Source organism: Lynx rufus, unplaced genomic scaffold (genome assembly GCF_022079265.1).
Source record: "Lynx rufus isolate CCGP_SWC_20201006 ecotype Redwood Valley unplaced genomic scaffold, mLynRuf1.p SCAF_2, whole genome shotgun sequence".
Classification (NCBI taxonomy): Eukaryota; Metazoa; Chordata; class Mammalia; order Carnivora; family Felidae; genus Lynx; species Lynx rufus.
The window spans coordinates 151,734,232-151,757,335 of NW_025814834.1; the positions used below are offsets into that span (position 1 = coordinate 151,734,232).

General features: G+C 37.7%; 1 protein-coding gene across 1 annotated transcript in view; it reads right to left on the reverse strand.

Annotated features, from left to right (window-relative positions):
* Positions 1 to 18,213, reverse strand: part of PRKACB (protein kinase cAMP-activated catalytic subunit beta) — a 128,539-nt gene extending 110,326 nt beyond the window's left edge. The window contains exon 1 of the mRNA XM_047082653.1: positions 18,030 to 18,213. Within this exon, the coding sequence (XP_046938609.1) occupies positions 18,030 to 18,075 (46 nt within the window). The 5' untranslated portion in view covers positions 18,076 to 18,213. The remainder of the gene's footprint in view (positions 1 to 18,029) is intronic.
* Between the last annotated feature and the right edge of the window lie 4,891 nt (positions 18,214 to 23,104).

Below are 23,104 nucleotides of genomic sequence, written 5' to 3' on the forward strand. Positions count from 1 at the left end.
AAAGGACCTTATAGCATTTTAAATATTATTTATCTAAAGAGGACAAGATGGTCAAGATATAAAAAAGAATTACCCTAATAATAATAGAAATAATAATAATAACTTGTAAGCATCTCTCTGAAACCCTCCTTGCATCTAGAAATCTAGAGAATTATCTTTTATTAAATAATGATCTTGTTAATTATGTAGGCCAAAGCGCCTTGTATTTAAAAGATTAATTTCCTGTTAGAATTTGATGCTAAATTCCTATTAGAATTTCATGAATTTGGGGGTGCCTGGGTGGCTCAGTCAGTTAAGCTTCTGACTCTTGATTTCTGCTCATGTCATGATCTCCTGATTCGTGAGACTGACCCCCTCATCGAGCTGTGCACTGCCAACATGGAGCCTGACTGGCATTCTCTCTCTCTCCCTCTCTCTTTCTGCCCTTCCCCTGCTCACGCTCTCTCTCTCTCTCTCTCTCTCTCTCGCTCTCTCTCTCTCTCTCTCTCAAAATAAACAAAAAAAATAAAAGAACTGTGAATTTGGAAAAGAGGTTCCATACTGTATAACTACCTCTCCTGCCATGTAGAAAGTGCTAATTTTATGCTCAAATACAGTAACTAGCTTCGGCATAGGTTTTCCGGTTCAATCATAGTTCTACCTTTTATTTTGAGGCTCTTGTTTATTTTTAAATTTTTGTTTCAAAGGTAATATGCTTTATGTAGATGTATTCTATTGCAAAACACCTAAAATCTTTTTGGGTGTGGCAACTGGGTGGGGTGAAGTTGAGGAAGTGGCAGGAGTGATCAAAAAATACATGAAGGTTGAAAAGCAAACAGAAGTTCCATTTGTAGCTTGGGAAAATGAAAGCCACTGACCACCTCAAACCCACTCCAGCGTTTAAAAAAAAAAAAAAAAAAAGGTGCCAGTGATGATCACTTTGTGCCAGCTTGGCTAGGACAGTCTTTAATTAATTATTCAAACACTAATCTAGGTGTTGCTGTAGAGGTATCTTTTAAATGTTATTAAAGTCTATAATCAGTTTACTTCAAGTAAAAGAGATTATCCTAGATAATCTGGGTGGGTCGGATTCAATCAGTTGAAAGGCCTTAATAGCCAAACTAAAGCTTCCCTGAAGAAATTCAGCCCCTGGACTGCAGCTTCAGCCTGGCCAAGAGTTCCTGCTTGTCTTTCCTAAATGCCTGCTCTGTGGATTTTAGACTTGCCCTTTGGACTTGTTTAGCCAGACCCCACAATCAGTAAGTCAACTGCTTGTAATATATCTCTTAATATATATCCTGCTGATTCTGTTTCTCTGATAGAGCTCTGACTGATATATTGCCTTACAGAGTCATGAGTTTCCTATCACTGGAAAGATTATTATGAAATAGAGACGTAAATGCAGAAAAAAATTAACAAATTTTTAGAAAAGTAGCCAGTATGATACAGTGGTTAGAAACAGACTCTAGAGTCATGACTTTGGACAAGTTACCTAACTTTTCTGTGCCTAAATTTCCTCTTGTATAAAATAAGAGCAACCATAGTTCCTATCTCAAAGGGCTGTGAAGATTAAATGAGTTATTATACATGCAGCGCTGACAACAGTGTCTAGCACATAGGAGAAGTTAAGTGATATTCTAAAAAGGTGATAGGTAGAGCTTCTAGGGGCCCTTCAGATTCTAGGACAGTCTCAAATGCCCAATTTTTGAAAGAAAATATCATCATCATGTTAGGGAGTAGTGTAACACAGTGATTATGAAGGCCTTGAATTAGATCAACTAAGTTTGTGTCACATTCAGCTCTGCCATTGAGCTACCTGTGTGTTTAACATCTCTAACCTTGGTTTTCTTACTAGAAAAAATGATAACAATGGTATCTACTACATGGGGTTATTGTGAGAAATAAATGACTTAAGCTGCTTCATGTAATTTTTAAAGTTTTGATAGATAACTCTAAAAACTCCCTCTGAATGTTTATCTTTTTATTCTTGACGATCCTGAAATTATGAATATAAATCAGCTACTTATACTTATAAATGAATATAACATTACTCTACTAAATTAATTTGCAGTTTCTAATTGTTCATTGACTGGTAATTCAGACAACTTGCTTAAAAATGTGCCCAGTCTATACAGACAGTGGTTAAGGATTTTCCCCAAAAACTATAGCTACTGTTTACTGACCATCTTCCAGGTGCCAAGAGAAACACATCATATGTGATTTCTATATCTCACAACTCAGTACTATGTTCATTTTGCAGTTTAAGAAAGATTTTGAAATTAGCTATGTGAGCTGATATAAATATGCTATAATATCTGTTGAGCTGATATAAATATGCTGTAATATCTGCTATTGCTTCTCTGAGAACACTTTTATTACTTTCTGGATCTCAGGTGTGATCCAGACACCAGGTTAATAATACTAAGTGTCCAGCTAAGTAACTTCGAATCACCAAAGTAGCTAGCTTCTAAATTCTCATAGGATATTCAGTTAATTTATTTAAAAAAAAAGGGGGGGGGCGCCTGGGTGGCTCAGTCGGTTAAGTGGCCGACTTCGGCTCAGGTCACGATCTCGCGGTCCGTGAGTTCAAGCCCCGCATCGGGCTCTGTGCTGACGGCTCAGAGCCTGGAGCCTGTTTCAGATTCTGTGTCTCCCTCTCTCTCTGCCCCTCCCCCGTTCATGCTCTGTCTCTCTCTGTCTCAAAAATAAATAAACGTTAAAAAAAATTTAAAAAAAAAAAAAGGGGGGGAACCATGTAACTCAATTCCTTTCTCAATTAGATAAATTTATATTTGCTGTTAATAAAGATAATAAAAATACATTCCTCAGATAATAAAATACACAGATATTTTATTCCACAGATAATAAAAATACATTCCTATTTATGCAAGTAGTTGAAAATGAACATTTTTACTATTTATTTATTTATTTTAAAAAATTTTTTTTTCAACGTTTATTTATTTTTGGGACAGAGAGAGCAGAGCATGAACGGGGGAGGGGCAGAGAGAGAGGGAGACACAGAATCGGAAACAGGCTCCAGGCGCTGAGCCATCAGCCCAGAGCCTGACGCTGGGCTCGAAACCCCGGACCGCGAGATCGTGACCTGGCTGAAGTCGGACGCTCAACCGACTGCGCCACCCAGGCGCCCCGAAAATGAACATTTTTAAATTCAAGAACAGAAACATTTAAACTGAAGTTTGTGTATACAGAATATATAAACCAACATGATACTACTTTGTCTTGGCTATATACCATAAATTGAAAACTCATGCCACAAAAACCCATTTGATATATTGTCTTTTCATCTAAAAATTACACTGTTAAAATCAAAATTTTAAGTACTTTGCTAAATTTTTAATAGAATTTTTAAACAGATATTGTCCATATATTTCTTATATTTAACACGACAGATAAAACTGGCATACTTGTAGTTCATTTAATACATATGCTCTTAGAATACATATATACTCCAAACTTTAATATTTAATATCTATATTCACTCAATATGTACATTCCCACCCTACTCTACCTTAGATACTTACTTCAAAGATTATACCCTAGATTCATTTCATTCTATCCTCTCTCCGACAACCATCTATCATTTTAGCTCACTCCAATATCTAAACTCCAACAATCTTCAGACCTTAACAAGATATCCAGTCCTTTTCACTGTATTTCACACCTAAATAACCTCTTTTTCCTCCTTAAAAAGTATACATTCCAAGGCCTAGCATTATAGTAATCTCTTTGCATATATACACTTCCAGGCACTTGCCCCTCTCTCGTTTTAACATTTTTATGTTTTTATGTTGTTACTGAAGTACTTATAGGTAAACTGCACCTTTCAAAAAAGTTGTATTCTAAAAGCTGAACTGCATTAAATATGTTATGTTCTTTTTTTCAAAAAAAAATTTAATGTTTATTCATTTTTTGAGAGAGAGAGAGAGACAGGGTGAGTCGGGGAGGAAAAGAGAAAGAGGGAGAGAGAATCTGAAGCAGGCTCCAGGCTCTTGAGTTGTCAGCACAGAGCCCGATGAGGGGCTTGAACCCATGAACCACAAGATCATGACCTGAGCTGAAGTCAGATACGTAACTGACTGAGCCACATGGGTGCCCCTAAACATGTTATGTTCTGTGCACCATAATTGTCAATATCTATAATATAGCAAGAGAAAAAAGCTCTTTTTTTAAAAATCCTGTTCTCAGGTTTTATCTAATACACATTGACATTACCTGCCTGGCCACCAAAGGCAACTTGAAGTGGCCACATTACTTTAGGCCAGTTCACTTTATGAGGTAAGAGATGAAAAAGGGAAGGGGGAGAACGCAGAGTCAATAAGCAAAACAGAAAGGTAAAGAAAAAAGAGTATACATTTAAAAGTAAATGAAAAGATGGGGTGCCTGGGTGGCTCAGTCAGTTAAGCATCCAACTCTTGATTTCAGCTCAGGTCATGATCTCACGGTTTTTGGGTTCGAGGCCCACGTCAGGCGCTCTCTCTCTCTCTCTCAAGAACAAATTTTTAAAAATTAAAAAAAAAAAAGAAAAGACAGCAAGCTGAATATGAAAGAGAAGAATATGCAATAGCATACATAGGTCCCTGGGAAAGTAGAAGGGTTGAGATCCAAAGTAATGGTGGAGGGATTGGCCTTGTAAAGATGTATCATGTGGTGGCTTTTAAAACAGGTCAAAAATTTATTTACATTCCTCCCATCAAAGGGTGGAATTTAATTCACCTTCCTTTAAATATAGACACATCTAAGTGACTTCTAATAAATAGAAGTCAGCAGAAATGATATTACTTTAGAGGTTAACTCATAAAACGTGATACAGCTTCCACATGGCTCTCTCTCTCTCCCTTAGAACTTAGCTACCATGTTATAAGAAAGCCCAAACCACATGTAGAGGCCATGTGATGTTTCAGCTGAAAATCCAAGCTAATGTTCCAACTACCTACAACCAGCAAAACAAGAACACATGAATGAGCAAGACTTTTGGTGATTCTAGCCCCTGGCCTTTGAGCTGAGCTAGCTGCTGTCAAATAGAGCAGAGATGAGGTGTCCTTGTAGAGCTCTGCCCAAACTGTACTTTCCTAAGCAAAATAAATGCTGTCATTGCTTTAAGCCACTAAATGAAGTAAGGATGTGTGATATAACAATAGATAAAAAGAATAGGCAATTCTTCTATTAGAACAGAATAACAAGATAGATTAGGTTAAAATACAGGAGGTGTGCATGTTTTATAGAAAGAAGTTGAAGGGGTTCTCTCATCTGATACATTTCATTTTCTTTGTGAGATATGAGGCAAAATCATCTCTTAGAAATGAGATAATGGGGACTTCAGAGTGTGAAGTGAATAAAATAAAAATTATAAAGAATGGGAGACAGTGTTGATCAGAGAAATATGGTAGAATTGTCAAATCATGTTGACAGCTTATCTGAGGCTACATTTATAGTGCCCTTCTATGTGGCTTTCTCTAGTATTGCTTAGCTCTTAGCTGAAAGCACTAAGAAAACAGACAGTTGAGTTTATCAGTTAGATTTTTGTCAGAAAGATGTGCTAAAAAGACAAAAGTGCAATGGATTTCAGGGACCATGTAATCGAAACTGGTTAAAAAGGAAAATGAAGTGAGACATGATGGACAAATGGACAAAAGATTCTGATGAAGAATAATAGTGAGGGGCGCCTGGGTGGCGCAGTCGGTTAAGCGTCCGACTTCAGCCAGGTCACGATCTCGCGGTCCGTGAGTTCGAGCCCCGCGTCAGGCTCTGGGCTGATGGCTCAGAGCCTGGAGCCTGTTTCCGATTCTGTGTCTCCCTCTCTCTCTGCCCCTCCCCCGTTCATGCTCTGTCTCTCTCTGTCCCAAAAAAAAAAAAAAAAAAAAAAAGTTGAAAAAAGAATAATAGTGAGAATATTTAAAGAGCAAAGAAAATTGGGGGACATTGTGATCAGAAAATGGCATGTGTACATTGGTGATTATTGAGCAATTAATAAATATGACAAGATTCTTGGTGAGACTGGCTATTTGAAATGAAGTGAACAGAAGGGGATAGAAGATAATGTGGTCAAGGAACTGAGATGCAATGGTAATGAATGGGTCATCCACATAGAATTTGAAGCCACCTAGGATAAATGCAGGGCTTAGAGTACAGAGAAAGATTGTGAGCCCCGTGCCAAAGTTTTTGATGAGTGAAGAAAAGTAAGTAAGAGATTGGTAAATGAAAGCTACAAGGATGGGAACATAGTAGTACAGCTGACTAGTTTAGGCCTTGTCTTGGTCCTGTCCGGGCTGCTATAACAAAATACCATAGACTGGGTGGCTTATTAGCAAAAGAAATTTATTTCTCACAGTTCTACAGACTGAAAGTTCAAGATTATGGTGCCAGCAAATTCAGTATCTGGTGAGAGCCCACTTCTTCAATGACAGCCATCTCCTTATGGCAACCTCACTTAGCAGAGGGGGCAAGGGAGCACTCTCCAAAAGGCCGCACTTTCTAATATTATCACCATGGGGGTTAGGATTTCAACATATGAATTCTGAGGAAACACAAACATTCAGACTATAGTAGGCCTCAAATGAGCAGGGATTTTCAAGAAGTTGGGAGCATAATAGTTTTTCCTAATCCAATGTCTTCCTACCTGAAGTCTGAGACCAATCTCTCCATACCAGTTAAAAGTGACATAATTGTGATATATGTCAAACTACTGTATGCTGAGAAAAGAAGGAAAGAGGTACCCTCTTCTCAAGAAAATCAACTAACAGGCCCAAATAGTCAATACATTGAAGAGAAAGTACCTGTCAACTAAGGAGACAGATGGGGAGTAAACACTTCTACAAGAAGCTCAAATTTTGTATCCATTTAACTATCGATGATTTCAGTTTCCACTATGGGCTAGGAACTGTGCCAAATTTTAGGGATTAAAACACTAAACAAGATAGATACCGTCTTTGCCCTTAGAGATTACAGTGGGAGAAACAATGGAGAAATCAATGCTACTGTAAGTGTTATAATCACAGATGTAAACATCTCCAAAATGGACTCAAAGCCAGTTTCTATTTAAGTTGGTTATAGTCTATCTCCCAAGATGATCTCAGGAATTCAACACTTAATCCTATATACACTCCTACCTTGTATTTTCAGCCTAGTATCAAATCTTAGGCACCTGTGTATCACCCTACATTTTTTTTCATAAATATCTGTATGTATCTGTCTCCCAGCTTAAAACAGGAACCAAGTCTTATGTTTACTCACATATTTGCATTTATGGACTAGCACAGAATCTGATACACAGGAGGCACTCAGTAAATACTGATTGAGAATAACTAAAGGATTGAATGAATGACAAATAAATGACCTTTCTGTCTCTGTCATTCTATCAGATGAACTATGACTTACTTAGTAACTTCAAGACTACAGCCTAAAGAGGGATTCATATTCTTCCCCAATTTAATCTTTCATGGCTCCTACTCAGATAGGAAGCTCTTCTCCTTGGATTAGAGGGGCTAAATTATCAGCAGAATTAGCACCTACAAAAAAAGCTAAGTTATACCTGTACAAACATATTCTCTTAAGTTTGTGGCTTACACACAATAGTTGGATGATGCCGTATGGTCATCTACTTACGAATAAGTAATATAGAGGGGCACCTGGGTGACTCAATTGGGTAGGTCTCTGACTTTGGCTCAGGTCATGATCTCGCGGTTCATGGGTTTGAGCCCTGTGTCAGACTCTGTGCTGACATCTCAGAGCCTGGAGCCTGCTTCAGATCCTGTGTCTCCCTCTCTGCTCCTCCCTTGTTTGCACTCTGACTTTCTCTCTCTCAAAATAAATAAACATTAAACAAAAGAAATATTTAAAGAATAAGTAAGTAATATTGAAATTGAATACTCATTTTACTAAGTAGGACTCTTTTTTTTTTAAATTTATTTATTTTGAGAGACAGAGACAGCAAGTGGGGGAGGGGCAAGGAGAGGGGGAGGGAGAGAGAGAAAGAGAAAGAGAGAAAAAGAAAGAGAGAGAGAGAGGGGGAGAGAGAGAGAGAGAGAGAGAGAGAGAGAATCTCAAGCAGGCTCCGTACTGTCAGCCCAGAGCCCGATGTGGGGCTTGAACTCACAAACCTGTGAGATCATGACCTGAGCCAAAACCATGAGTTGGATACTTAACCTACTGAGCCACCCAGGCACCCCCTTTTACTAAGTAGGACTCTAAAGTGAGATCTCAAGAGCGTATCTTTCATTTTTTGAAGACAAAGTCCAGACGGAGAATTCAGATTTGCCAAGGACTTAAAGGTTTAGATTCAACAGTTATTTTACAAGAAAAAAAATTCAGAAGTCATTGAAAAGTTCACTTTATATGAATAGTGGGCAATAGGGAATATAACCTTAAATCATGGCCATAAAACCTGGGACTTTTCACCTTGTAATAGCAAGTCAGATAAGATACAACATCTACACTGGATTTTCTAAGGCAGCTTTAAGGTCACATGTGCTGGTGCATCATTTATCGTTGTGAATTGTCAGTGCATTTCTCTTTAAAAGAGTCCTAACTTTGATTAAAAAAAAAAACATCTGCATAGATACAGAGCATTACTGAATCTAATTTACATTACAACCAAAAAGTTAAAAAACAAAATTATCACCACAGGAAACATCCTATACTATACGTCCTAAAAAATTCTCATAATTATGTTTTTACTTATCTAAATCTGCCAAAAGACTACGAGCTACATAAAGGCAACTCTTTTATTTTTTTATTTTTTTAACATTTATTTATTTTTGAGACAGAGAGAGACAGAGCCTGAACTGGGGAGGGTCACAGAGAGGGAGACACAGAATCTGAAACAGGCCCCGGGCTCTGAGCGGTCAGCACAGAGCCCGACGCGGGGCCCAAACTCACGGACCGCGAGATCATGACCTGAGCAGAAGTCGGACGCTTAACCGACTGAGCCACCCAGCGCCCCCATAAAGGCAACTCTTTATCTCCCATCGCCAAGATATTTTTTAAAAATCAAATAAATGGGTGAATTATTATTTTTTTAAGTTTATTTATTTATTTTGAGAGAGAGAGAAAGTAGCAGAGGGGGAGAGAGAGAGGAGAGAGAATCCCAAGCAGGCTCTGCACTGTCAGCACAGACAGAGCCTGACGTCGGGCTCAAACCCACGAAGTGTGAGATCATGACCTGAGCTGAAATGAAGAGTCAGATCTTAACTGACTGAGCCACCCAGTTGCTCCAATAAACGGTTGAATTATAATATTAAAGTAAAAACTTAAGCTATACATCCATATCAATTTAAGTAATTCAAGCTATGTCTCCTTATCAGGGAAAACAATTTATTATTTGCATTATAGTAATAAACCTCAGTATTAGTAAGAAAAAGGTTTATCTGTTAATATCAATGACTCTTTTAGAAGTTATAAAAAGCAGAAGGGGTTATAAGACCTATAAAAAGAGTAAAAAAGCATTAAAATTTTCTAGCAATTTTTAAGTTGCTAAAAATACTAGCTGAATTTATAAGCACAAATGTTTTTTCCTTTAAACCTAAATGATTAAAAAGCAGTTAAAAAGACTTATTCTCTAAGCCTAGTTTCTCAAGGTTTTGCTGTATTTTATTTGCTCTACAGCAAGCTTTTTTAAGTTTTGAGGAATATCTCATGAGTTCTTGTAATTCAAATTTAAGTGAAAAATCCTAGCTTTTCTGTCAATGCTACCTGATTTATACATTTTAATCATGTAGCCATAACCTTTTTAGTTTGAAGAGTTTGTTTTGTGTTTTTTTAGCTTATTCTCATACAATAAACCTTCTATTTTCTTACACCTATTAGCTGCCTCTGATCTTAACTTCCCCTGGTTCGATTACACACAAAACATCATAACTACACATAGTATGCTAAGGGTTTTACATTAATAGTAGAATGCTCTGTGTTTTATTTCCACTCCTCTGATGACTAACATTTAAATGATCCCTTTACCTGTAGTAGAACATGAGAATATCTTCAACAATCAATACAGTGATTCATTAATGTTTCCTAGGTCAAAATTCATAGGTTATCATTCTTAAAAGTACAGGTAAAAAATTTCCCTAAATACAGTACCTTATATGTGCTCACATTGAAGTTCATTTACCACTTCTCCACCCACATAATTTTCTCCACATAATTTTCTGAGAACATTCTATAATTTATTCCCAAGTGTTGGTACTTCTAAATGTACATTCTTTCTTTAATAAATATATTGGAATCATTAGATTATAAAACTGGAAAAGACCACAGCCTCATTATCAAGTCGTCTCTTCTCAATTTTACAGTATAGGTTGGAGACATTAAAACAAACACTTGTTCAAAGTGAAGTAATAGAAACTATTAGAAAACAATCTAGATTTTTCTTATTCTAAGTTCATGTCCTTACCATTAAGTTATATCTCAATGTTATAATATTTATTTGAAAGCACTCCAGGGGAACAAAACTGGTATTTACTTAGTAAAATATATGTTGCTACTGTATTTTACATGTTCTTTCCACTATTCTACATGGTTCTACCAAACTCAAAAGCTTACAGGATGTACACTTTAACTGTAAAAGTAATATTTTATCTGATTTTAAGTTATTTTGTTTCTTTTAAAGTTACACTGTTTTCATCAGTGCTTTAGGTTTTACTCTTTTCAAAAAAAGCTACACTTTTAGTAGCTGTAGTTCTGAATTTCTAGGAATTATGTTAGATGTTTTAGTTCTTTTTTTTTTATGTTTACTCATTTTGAGAGAGAGAGAGAGAGAGGGTGAGACAGAGAGAGAGAGAGAGAGAGAGAGAGAGAGAGAGAGAGAGAGAGAACCTCAAACAGGCTCTACACCCAGCATGAAGCCCTACAAAGTGGGGCTTGATCCCATGACTCTGAGATCATGACCTGAGCGGAAATCAAGAGTCAGATGCCCAACCAACTGAGCCACCCCAGGCATCCCTCAGGTGTTTTAGTTCTATAATTTCTAAACAGCTGGCCTTTTTTAAGGGAGCAAAATGAGGATGTTATGTGGAACAGATCCTCTAACCATCCAAGGTCATTTCCCCACCATGACTGGGAGAATTAAAGTAGACAATCCACATATAGAACAACCAATCAGGTATCACTTTTCTTAGAAATGCCATAGGCACCCTGAATTCAATATGCCCCTGAATTCAATACTCCCCAAATCTGCTCCTGGCCTTTTATTCACTTCCTGACTCTATTACTGGCATCACAACCCATCCAAACAAGCGAAAAACTTGGGCATTATTTCCAATTCCTCTTCTTCATTCCCCAAGTACAGTTTGCTCATTTTCATTTTCCAAACTTCTCAAATTTCAGATCTTTTCCTGCATCCCTACCTCTACCGCCTTGATTCAGACCCTCAAAGTCCCTCACTTGCATGCAAGAGTCTTCTAATTGATCTTCCTGCCTTTACTCCACTCGTTCCATAAAGTGACTCATCTTCACACTACCAACCAAAGTAATCTTGGTAAAAACCGAATGTGTTCATGTCTCTCCCTTATTCTGAAGTCCACCACAGCTCCCTAGTATCTATGGGATAAAATTCAAAATCGGAATTTCCATTACATGGCTCTGTCCATTTCTTCAGTCTCATCTTTCATTATATAGTTTCCCCTCTTTCCTACAACCAATTCTATCCTCTCAGTTAGTCACAATGGACAACTTACTTTCCTTTTCCTGTATATCCCATTTTGTTTCATTCCTCTGCATCTTTGTTCACTTTGTGTTCCTTCTACTCAGAGCACACTTCCTCCTGTTGAACACTTATCATTTTCGATGCTCAACTCAGAGCTCACCTCCTTTCTGAAGCCCTTTTAGAACCTCACCCTCCCCACACCAGTGGAAACGACCGTATTTTCTACTGGTTTCCCCACTGAGTTTTTACATAAGTACTTATCACAGCTTTCACCCCATCAATGTGTTGACAAATATGTCTCTAACTTCTGGGATGTAGGCACTATGGAGCAGGTATAGTGTCATATTCAATCTTTACTCCCATAGATTTGCATAGAGTCCATCACATATTAGGAACTCAACTATGTGGAATGAATGAATGGACCAACAAAGAAAAGAACTATATAGGATACTCTTGAAGGAAGTTTTAAAATTAAAATACTCAAAATAATGTGGTACTGACCAGGGTATATTTACTTCCATAAATTCCACATTTTTCTACTTAACATACTTTTCTTTATTCAAAACTTAAGATTTATTCCCCTAAAAAAATCTGATCATATATCTGTACTAACATTATTATCACCTAGGTATACAATCTTGTAAATTATACTAATTGTTTTATTTTATTAATTTAATGGAATACCAAAATGATTTATGGTCAACTCCTGACTCTCTGAAGAATTTTAATAAGTATCATGGCTTACCTAGGATCTTTTCATGGACTGCTTCTGCCACTCAACTGTGGCTTACTTTTCTAAGCTGGCTTTCAGGTCTTTAATTATCCTGTTGCTGGCAATGAAAAGTAACATTCTGTGTAGATCCTAAGTGGAGGTCACTGACCAGGAGAATGGAAAAAATGGTTTCTAAACATGAGATAATTTTATACATTAGATAATCTGTACAAAGTGAATCACAAAATCATGTATCTGGATCAGATAACAATGTATTTATTATTTGGACAGTGTTGCTGTTTGTTGGGACCTTTTGTTTTCTTTCTCAAAAATTTTTAACTCAAAGAAAACTATTCCCAAATACTTCTGCCAATCTAGTAAATTGGTACAAATACCTGCTACTGGTTTTCCCTTAAAAATACCTGATAATTAAAAACTTTAAAGACATGAGTATGATATGAGCTCACTAAATTTCTCCTAATCAACATTTAAATCTACAAAAACTTACAATAAAAATATGTTCACTGAGATTCAGTATTGAAAACTAAAACAAATTAATTCTAGTAGAACCCAATATGGAAATGAACTTTGTAGTGAACTTTATACATGACACACAAATCACTAAGCTACAGTAATGTTCACTAAGTTTATAAAGGCTTATTCAGGGGAAATGCTTTAGAAAGAAGTTACTTCTTAGGATGAGAAAAGATCAGTCCAGCATTCTGTTTATCAACACACACTTGTTGAGTATCTACCAGTTACCAAGATGATGGAAAGATGGATTAGCATTTTTATTACATGTAAAGACAGCTATGTTTTAAATTTGTGCTGTCCACTACACCAAACATTAATAGCCACATGTAAGTTAAAAATTCAGTTCCCCAGTCGTCCTGGTCACATTTCAAGTGCTCAAGAGCCACATACAGCTAGTGGCTACCACATTAGACAACACAGAAACCTGTCCATCACAGCAGAAAGTCTGATTGGATGGTGCTCCTCTAAACCATGGTAAAATGCAAATTTCTAAATACTTTTCAATTTTTTTTTCTTTCAACGTTTATTTATTTTTGGGACAGAGAGAGACAGAGCATGAACGGGGGAGGGGCAGAGAGAGAGGAAGACATAGAATCGGAAACAGGCTCCAGGCTCCAAGCCATCAGCCCAGAGCCTGACGCGGGGCTCGAACCCACGGACCGCGAGATCGTGACCTGGCTGAAGTCGGATGCTTAACTGACTGCGCCACCCAGGCGCCCCTCTAAATACTTTTCAAAATGGCGATACAAGTTCAAATAGTAAGTTTTTGATTGGCTTTTTGTCAGGAAGAGAAAGTATGTATTCACAAATGAGAAAAAAAAATTAAATACAAATACTAATAGTAATGAAGGGTTTAAGTATATAAATCAATTTATATGGCTTAATTTGAAATTATACCATATTAAATCTAAAGATTTTCAAAGTAACTTAATCTTTTGTCCTCATTTTACAGATGAGGAAACTGAATTTAGAGAACAGTACCAGAAACAATAACTCTAAGAATTAAATATATACAAATAAAGTCACTACTGAAAACAACCAAAATTTCCTGTAACTGACAATAAACTGAAACAAAATAAAGTCTGAGCTATTCTGTGTGTTTGAGAATTAGCTTTTCCATTGGATACACATAGGCTGTTCACACAGTGGTTAGGATTTCGGGTTTGGGCTTAGGCTGCCTAGGTTCAAATGTTGCTCCTTGGCTTCCTCGCTGTACAACCTTAGGCAAGTCATTTAGTCTCTCTGAGCCTCTATTTCCTCATATATAAAATGGAAAAATAACTAAACTACTTCACAGACTTGGAAAGATTAAGTGAAATTATGCATGCAAAGTACATAGAGAACCAGGCTCATAGTAAGCCCTCCAAAAATGCTAGTTGTTATGAAACTTGCATTTTGGTTGAACCTAGTCTACTGGAGAATTTCTTTGATTAATTTCTATTCACCTTAAAGTTCCTAAGACAGATACTTGGGAAAACATTCAAAGATCATTATGTAAACACTAGGTTACAAGGTGGCTCTACCACTTGCAGTCACAGGAGAATCTGCCTCCAAGTCTCTATTAACACGTCACCCATTGGTCTCAACACCTTTGCCATGAGAGTGTAATACAAAGCCCCACAGGCAACCTGTGGGGTCTAATGGGTCTTAAAAAATGAAATAAACGAAAAGAACTTTCCCATGATAAAATAGTGGCATCTGCTTTTTACGTTGGCAACTGTGGGTAAAGTAAGAGTGGGAGACTGGATAAGGAGAACCATTTTGGATGGCAAGAGTTTAAAACTTCTCAGAAAATTATATACTCATGTTTCTAAAATTTATGCTTCTGTGTATTAGCAGAAGTTTAAATAACTACATTCGAATTCTGAAACACATATTTTTGAGAGTATTTTTTTTTTAAATACACAGTTAGGTATGTAATGGTAAAAGATGTCCTTTCAATAAGTTTTCAAGATATCTTAATACAATTTCTTAGTTCATGGCAACAGAACAACAGGTACCCAACTTAATGTTATCTCCAGAAAGTGTGGAAATGAGAATGGCATCTCCAAGTCCTATCCTGGAAAATGTTTTATTCCAAGAGTAGAGAGATTTCTTTCCTTTTTTTTTTTTTTTTTTAAGTTTATTCATTTTTGAGAGACAGAGACAGAGTGCCACTGGGGGAGGGGCAGAGAGAGAGGGAGACACCGAGTCTCAAGCAGGCTCCAGGCTCTGAGCTGTCAGCACAGGGCCTGACGCGGGGCTGGAACCCACAAACTGTGAGACCTGAGCCCAAGTCGGACGCTTAACCGACTGAGCCACCCAGGTGCCCTCCTGGAATAGAGAGATTTCAATAGAATACAACAGAAGCACCAAATGGTCAAAGCTTCATTCCTCTGGAATCTTTTTATAATGAAACTCCAGAATCATCTCTATGAGGCATGGTCCTGATCAAACCCCAAATAATAGTCAACGTTATACATTTTAATCATCATTTCAAATCAAACATTTTCCTGTTGGTCATTTTCAGAGTTCTAATCTTACTTTCCATAATGTTAGCAGTTATCCTAATTTACTTTTCAGTTAACTTCAATAAGTACATTTTCTTTCTCACACTACACTGTAAATTTCTTGAGGTTTTACCTACCGAGTCTCCAAACAGAATATACTTGATAGACATTTTCAAAATGTATGTATTAATTATTTAGTGATGCAGAATGGAATCAGAGCACCAGATTCTATTCCTTACTCTGATATCAGTAATAATATGATCTCACCTTCAGCTTCTTCAGAGGTCAGGCTCTTTGACTTTGAAATGGAATGATTATACAGGCTGATCTCTAAGATCGCTTATATTTCTGAAAGTTTATGCTCTTACTACCAGCTAAAGTTTAAATAACTACATTCAAATTTTGAAAGGTATATATTGTCAAGAATAATTTTAAAAAATAAACAGAAGAGGGGCACCTGGGTGGCTCAATCGGTTAAGCCTCCAACTTCAACTAAGGTCATGATCTCATGGTTAATGAGTTAGAGCCCCACATCAGGCTCTGCATTGTGTGGAACCTGCCTAGGATTCTCTCTCTTTCTCTCTCTCTCTCACTCTCGCTCTTTGCCCCTACCCCACTTGCACGTGCACGCACTCTCTCAAAATAAATAAATAAACGTAAAAAAATTAAAAAAATAAAAGTAAACAGAAGTTAGGTCTGTAATGGTAAAAGCTGTTCTTTCATTAAGTTTTAAGAGATATCAATAAACTTTATTAACTATAGAACAGCAGCAACACACATCTGATAACATTGCTCCAAATGAAATTACAAAGTGATCAACACGTGACATTTCAATAATTGTCCCTATGAGACATCATTTGCTATTTTCTTTTATCACTTTACAACATTTATTCAAACTACTATAATGACCTTCAGTTGCCATAAATAAACTTGCATAAAAAGCTGGCTAACATACTTACTAAATAGACTGTCACTAATAGTTAAAGCTCAGGAAAGAATTTATTCATAGGAATAATTTAAATACATATTTAAAGTTTATTCTGTTTTCTGTAAATATTCTGAGATTATCCCATAGTTATGAGGTTCAAATTAGTACTAAGGGAGAATTAGTTTGGTAACTTAATAATGGAAATATACAGATCAGAGAAGAGTCTACTATCACTCTTTTTACAATGTAAAAACATAAACATTGTACAGGCCTGTATTTGCTAATGAAAATCACTGATATGATTCAATTATCAAGCATACTTTTTTGTAACACAATTAGTACATTTTACCTTAAAGGGCAAAATGATAACTCATCAGACAAAAAATTCTTTACACTTTTCACATTCCTATACTTTCTGTACAGTTACTACATTTTTGCAGTTGAAAAAGAAAAGATAACAAAGTTCTACCTCTATATTGGCTTTTAAAAATTTCCCTATCCCATACTAAAGTATGGTCATTGATAATTTGTATGATAGTATCTCAAACTTTTCTGGGGCTCCTGAAAATTAAAACCTTACTGGTGAAACATAAACCATATAATCTGATCTCATTATTCACATTAAACAAAACGAACGACTAAATCTTTCCAAATTGATTCTGCTTTGTTGATATAGAAAAAAAAAAAAAGCTATTTCCTTCATGCCAAATTACAAAATTAACCTAAAACAGGTTACAAACATAGAAACATTAAAAGACACTATTTACACAAACGGAAATAAATGATCTGGCATTCCCTCAAGTGCTGAGATGTCATTTACTCCTGGTGATAAAACAAATACCATTTGTTATCTGATCATTCTGAATTATAAAATCTGAGAGGAACCGGACAAAGACACACCAGTTTTTCTTTCACAGCTATCCTGATTTTATTTATTTATCTACTTATTTATTTGTTTAACTATAAAGAAATTCAATTTGCATGACTTTTTATTATTTGGTGTAAAATGTAGGGTGCCTGCACTTTCAGCTTTCAGAAGAAATTCACCATATTCTGTAAGCACTTTAAGTGAGTGACCTTTAAGTTTACAGACACCGTAGGAGAGTCTTGAATGTCTCAAGAAAAGGCAAACCTGCCTTGCTTTTTTCAAGGAGAAAGTTGCACTTCAGTCTTGTTATATCTTCCATTCCTAATCTGAAGAGACGGAAGGGTCTCTAAAACACAGCCGCTTGCTCAGAATTAACCTTACCTGCGGAAAGCCAGACTAGTAGCCCCTTACCTTGTGATAGGTTGGGCTGGCCCCAAGTGATGGAGGGAAAAGAGCCAACTCTGCCCACAGCACTACCTGTGGCTCCCAAAGAGGTGGTCGTGGGTAGGGGAAGCAAGGGCTTGGATGGTTCTATGGACTTCTTATCCGGACCATATTTGGGGAATTGTTCTAGCGAGTGCGTCCCCCTCGCTCTATAGAGAAAGGGAATTTCGGGGACCACTCTTCTCCCTCGATCTCTCCATCCGGCCCTCCGTGCTGGGCCCTCACGCCGGAGCTGGGGCGGGGGGGGCCGGGGGGATGGAGGAGGAAGGCAGCTGGTCCCCAGGGCCCCCTCGAGCAGCTCCCGGCGGCCGCTGCGAGGCCTGGACCATGCCCGCGGCCTCGGGGCTCCGACCCGGAGGGGCGATCGGTGCCCCGCGCCGGCCCGCCCGGTAGGTACCCAGACCCGGCCCTTGACTCACCGCTCTCCACCTCGCTGCCTTTCTTGGCGGTCGCTGCGTTCCCCATGACTGGGGCGATGGAAAGAAGGGGTCAGGGAGGGGAGGGGGGCCGGGGCCGTCCCCGCCGCTCCACAGGCTCAGGCAAGTCCCGCTTCTGCACCGGTCAAAGCGGTGGGTGCTCCTGGCGCTGGCGCCCCGAGTCCGGACGAGCAGCCTGGGCCGGTTCGGAGGGCAGGGCTTCAGCGAACTCCCCAGCCCCGGGGGCTACAGCGGTAGCTGCGGCGGCGGCAGCGGGCGGACACTCCCCTTTCCCCCGCCCCGCCCCCCTCGCTCGCCCCCCTCGCCGGCCGCGGTCTTTCTCCGCGGGCGGGCGCGCGCGCCGGAAGTGACGTGTCGCCCTGGACGAGGGCGGTGGGGTGAGGGGGCCTGACTCGGGGGCGGCGGTGCAGGCTAACCCAGACAGGCGACTCTGCGGCCCGCCGAACTGCGTGTTGTGGCCCGGGATTGGGTCGGATGCTCATCCCAGAGATACGGGAGGCGGCGTGGGAACCGTTAGCTTCGAGGAACCCGTCGTCTCGCAGCCCTGGAGCGGGGCCTCGGGAGGCCGCAAGGGGGCTCGGGTTGCTTTCTTTGTGCCCCGCAATCCCGCGGCTGCTCGCTCGAAGGTCGCCTTCTCCCCGCAGGCCCGGGCAACCGCACGTGCGCGTAGGAGATCCCAAGCGAGGGGAACCCCCTAGTTCTTGCCTCTGGCGAGTGCGGACTGGTCAGCCTCAGCCGCGGAAACAACCTGGTCCCTAATGTCGACCGTGGCTCGGAACCTCCCTTTACTCCGAAGATTCAAGGTATTCGCTGAGCCCACCACGTTGTCCTCGCGGTTCTCAGGCATCAGTCGCAAGCCCCGTGATGTTTCCAGTGCGGTTTTCATTCGCCATGATTTTGTGGGGTCACTCTCAAGGTTTTATCAGACGTCTCCCAGGTGGCGATAAGGAAAATACCATATCTGCACAGTGTCTGTTGATGCGAGACATTGGATTGAGCAGCATTCTGTGTTGATGTCAGAATAAATGCGTTCACAATTGATAATTGCGTTTTATTAATATACATTATAGAGCACTTGATTTTTCACATAGCTTTACTTACAGGTATGTGGCACTGTAGTATTTTTTGTTACCGTTCCTTTTAACTTTGCGAGCATTTGTGCCAAACTTAATGCAGAAAGACTTAAGTTCCTGAGGGCGAGACCACATAAACGTATTTGGTGTCCTCAAGGCACCAGGCACAGTAAGGTTTAATGGATACCAGGTGACTTTAAAGTAAGCCAAGGAAATTTTTCAGATTTTTTTAAAAAAATATTTTTCATTACTGACAAAAACAGAGTGCTAAGAAGGCCCTCAGTAAATTCTTAGTAACCATTTATTACCAATTACGTTAAATTAGTTTAACAAACATTTATATTATATATATTGATATATATATCATATATATATGATATATTATGTGTACCGTATTCCAAGTACTGTACAAATAATAATTCGTTGATCCTCAAAACCCTGGGAGATAAGGTAGCTTTACTGTCATTATTTAACGTGGGGACAGGTAAAACTGAGGGACAGAGAAGTTAAGCAACTTACCCTATGTTACACAGCTATCATCTGGTGGAAGCAGGATTTAAACCTATGTGGATGGTCTCCAAAGTCACCATTTGTCTATAACATTGATCAGAAACCTGTGGATGTTGTGGTAAATTGCTTTCTCACCATTTGAAATCCTTGACTTGAGCTACAAGAGATACAGTTTACTTTTTTGGGAATTTCATTATACTATAGTCCCCCCTTATCCACAGTTTTACTTTCCATGGTTTCAGTTACCCATGGTCAGGAAGCAGATGATTCTCCTGATGTATCAGCAGAAGGTCAATAGTAGCCTAATCAAGTCATAGTATTTACGTCGTTCACCTTATTTCATCTCATCATGGAAGGCATTTTATCATCTTACATCATCACAAGGAGGGTGAGTACAGAACAAAAAGATTAGATAAAGACCACATTCACATAACTTTATTGCAATATATTGTTACAATTATTCTATCTTATTATTAGTTATTGTCGATCTATTATTGTACCTAATTTATAAATTAAACTATAACATATGTATGGATGCAGAGGAAAACTGTATCCACAGGGTTTAATACTATCCATGGTTTTAGGCATCTACTGGGATTCTTGGAACATATCCCCCATGGATAAGTGGGGGAGGGGGGGTGGGGAACTACTGTATTGTTTCGAGGGTTCCCATGAAATCCAAGTATTATGAAAATAACAGAGAAAAAAGGGTTTGGACTAGATGTAAGGTTTTGTGTCAGCATGTAACAATGTTGCAACAATGTCACATCTTTCCAATCACATTTAGTTTTGTGTTGTGGATGTGACATTTGCCCTACATACATGGAAAATTCAATAAATAGCATTAAGCCACATATAGACCAAATTAAAGACAACTTTTTGATATACTTTATTTTGGAGGGACTCTTTCTAGAATCCTGGAATATTCATACTGTCCTCACTGTTTAAAATGTGTGCCTTTTTAGAGACCAGCTTTAATAGTAAAAGAGTAGTTATAAACATAATTTGTTCCATTCCTTAACATTTTGAGTTCTAGGTCTCTAATAAGAGGGCAGCCATCTGTGTTGCAAATCATTAATTTTCAAAGGAGACAGTTGACAACTGTTACAGAGTTAGATGCATCATAACTGCATTCTGGAAAATTAATAAGCAAAATATTCAGCTTTATGAAATTTCTCCCTTCTGCAATTTAACTTTATCACTGGTTAAGAAAATAAATGAATTACTAATAAAGAAAAAAATGATCAACAATTAGAAATATCTTGTGATTTTTCTTTCTTCCTTTTACTATTTGTTTCTTATATTAGCTTACATGTTTCTCTGATTCAAGGAAGATTATACTTTAAGAGTATAGTTTCATAGTTTTCAATTGGTTGACATTCACAATCATTTAATTATAATTATATACAAGTTGGTTGTTTATTATTAGAGAAGAAATCTCTATAGGTGACCATCATTTATAGCACATAGAAAACTATGTTTCACGAAGATTTTTTATATACTAGAAGAGGCAGAAATTTCATTAACTGTTCAGTTATTCTTGAATGATTAGCGTTAACTAACATGAGAATTGCTATCCTTTGCCATTGATGACTTTCCTATAACCTAGACAAGTACAAATATAGAATTAAATCTTATTTCCCTAGGAAAGCAGACACAGTAAGAAGGGAATCCTATAGAGAAAAGACTTTAAATCCTTTTCCATATAATATTTTACCAAAGAATCTGCAGCACTATGTAGCAGAGAAAATTGTATTTTGCTTTGGAAATAATTAGTTCTACATTTTCTACTACTTTATAAAAACATTTCACATGCCATTTTTTTCAAATCTGACCCTCACAACACACCTATATAAGCTAGAAAGACTAGCCCCATTTTACAAATGAGTAAAATGAAAGTTCAAAGAAGTAAAGTAACTTGGCCAAGATCATTCAAATGGTGTCAGAGCACTAGATTTTATGCCGTTTTGTGCAAGACAAATGTAATCTCAATCCTCATTAGATTAGGTTTTATTACCCCCATTTTACCAATGAGAAGAATAATGCCTAGGACCTAAGAACCTTGGCCCTTTTCTTCCTAGAGTTCTCTCTTCACTCGAGTGGAAAAGTGGAGAAAAATTAGTAAATTATTATTGCTATTTACTTTGTAGTTTTTATTATTATCAACTTGATTTCCAAGACTTTTTAAAACAAAACACCCTCAAAAGTAATGTATGTCAGAAATGTTTTTCGTTTACAATCACCAGGACAGATAAGCTGAAGTTGATAATTATTGGAGAAGATGACCAGGTCATTTATTTTTATATTGCATTTTACATAAAATAAGTGCAAGTAAAAATTTATTAAACCATCATGAGATTATGATTATTTTGAATGATAACTAGTAGTCCACAGAGTCTGATATTTCATTGTTACACAGTATTGTGTGTCCTAAACCAAATGATACCACATTAAATATCAAGCAAAGGGCAGAATAATACTTTGGAAATGAGGAAGTAATTTTATAGTTAATAAGTTACAAATATTATAATTGTTCAAAGCGTTGCAGTACAGTACGAAGTACTTGTACAAGTTTCTTCTTGGGGATAATTCTAACCCCTTTGTTCGATAACAAATTTATTATCTAAAGTTCAGTATTCATCTTTTTGGGTATTTCTTTACAGATGAAGAGACTAAAATAGTTGACTGGTTAAGAAATCTGCTCAAAGTTAACAAAAATGGGTTAGTAACAGTAGAATTGCAGCGTATCTCTTGTGTAAAATTTAGAACACAAACTGAAAGTGATTTAAGAAAAAAAAGAGAAAGCATGGAGGAGAGAACAAAACCAACAACTTTTTTCCTCTCTTATTATGCAATACATTTCCTCAGAAAAGATATGTTTGTTTTTGGATATTCAGGTTTTACTAGTGTGTTTTATCAGACTATGGCTAAATTTCCACTCTTTCAGTTTTGTGCTGTGCATTTTTTGACAGTACCTATAGACCAAAAAGAACACCCAAATCTATAAAACATTTGTTTCTTTATGAAATCATGGAACAGATGGGGCAAGAACTTTCATGAAATCTCAGCTTTTATAATTTGAGCCCATCTTTGGCCAACGTGCATCTGGCCCACTAAATTAAAATTACATTCATAGTATTGACAGTAACAAACCAGAGTGGAGTGTCATGAGTTAGAAAAGGGTTGAGTTTCGTATTCAGAAAAATCTGGATTTATGTTCTGTTATAGCCACCATCTGTGACCTTCACATAAATTATTTAATTTCCCTTGTTCTTTGTTTCCCAAAGTGTGAAGTTATATGGATTAAATGAAATCATCTGTGAAAAGTACTTAGGATAACTTTTGTTATATAACTGTAACCCTACGCCCACCTTGCAATAACATTCAGTGTTTTCTTGTATTTATATTATTACAATAATCATTCGGAGAGTTCCTACTGTATGCAAAGCATAATAAGGGTACAAAGATTAATAA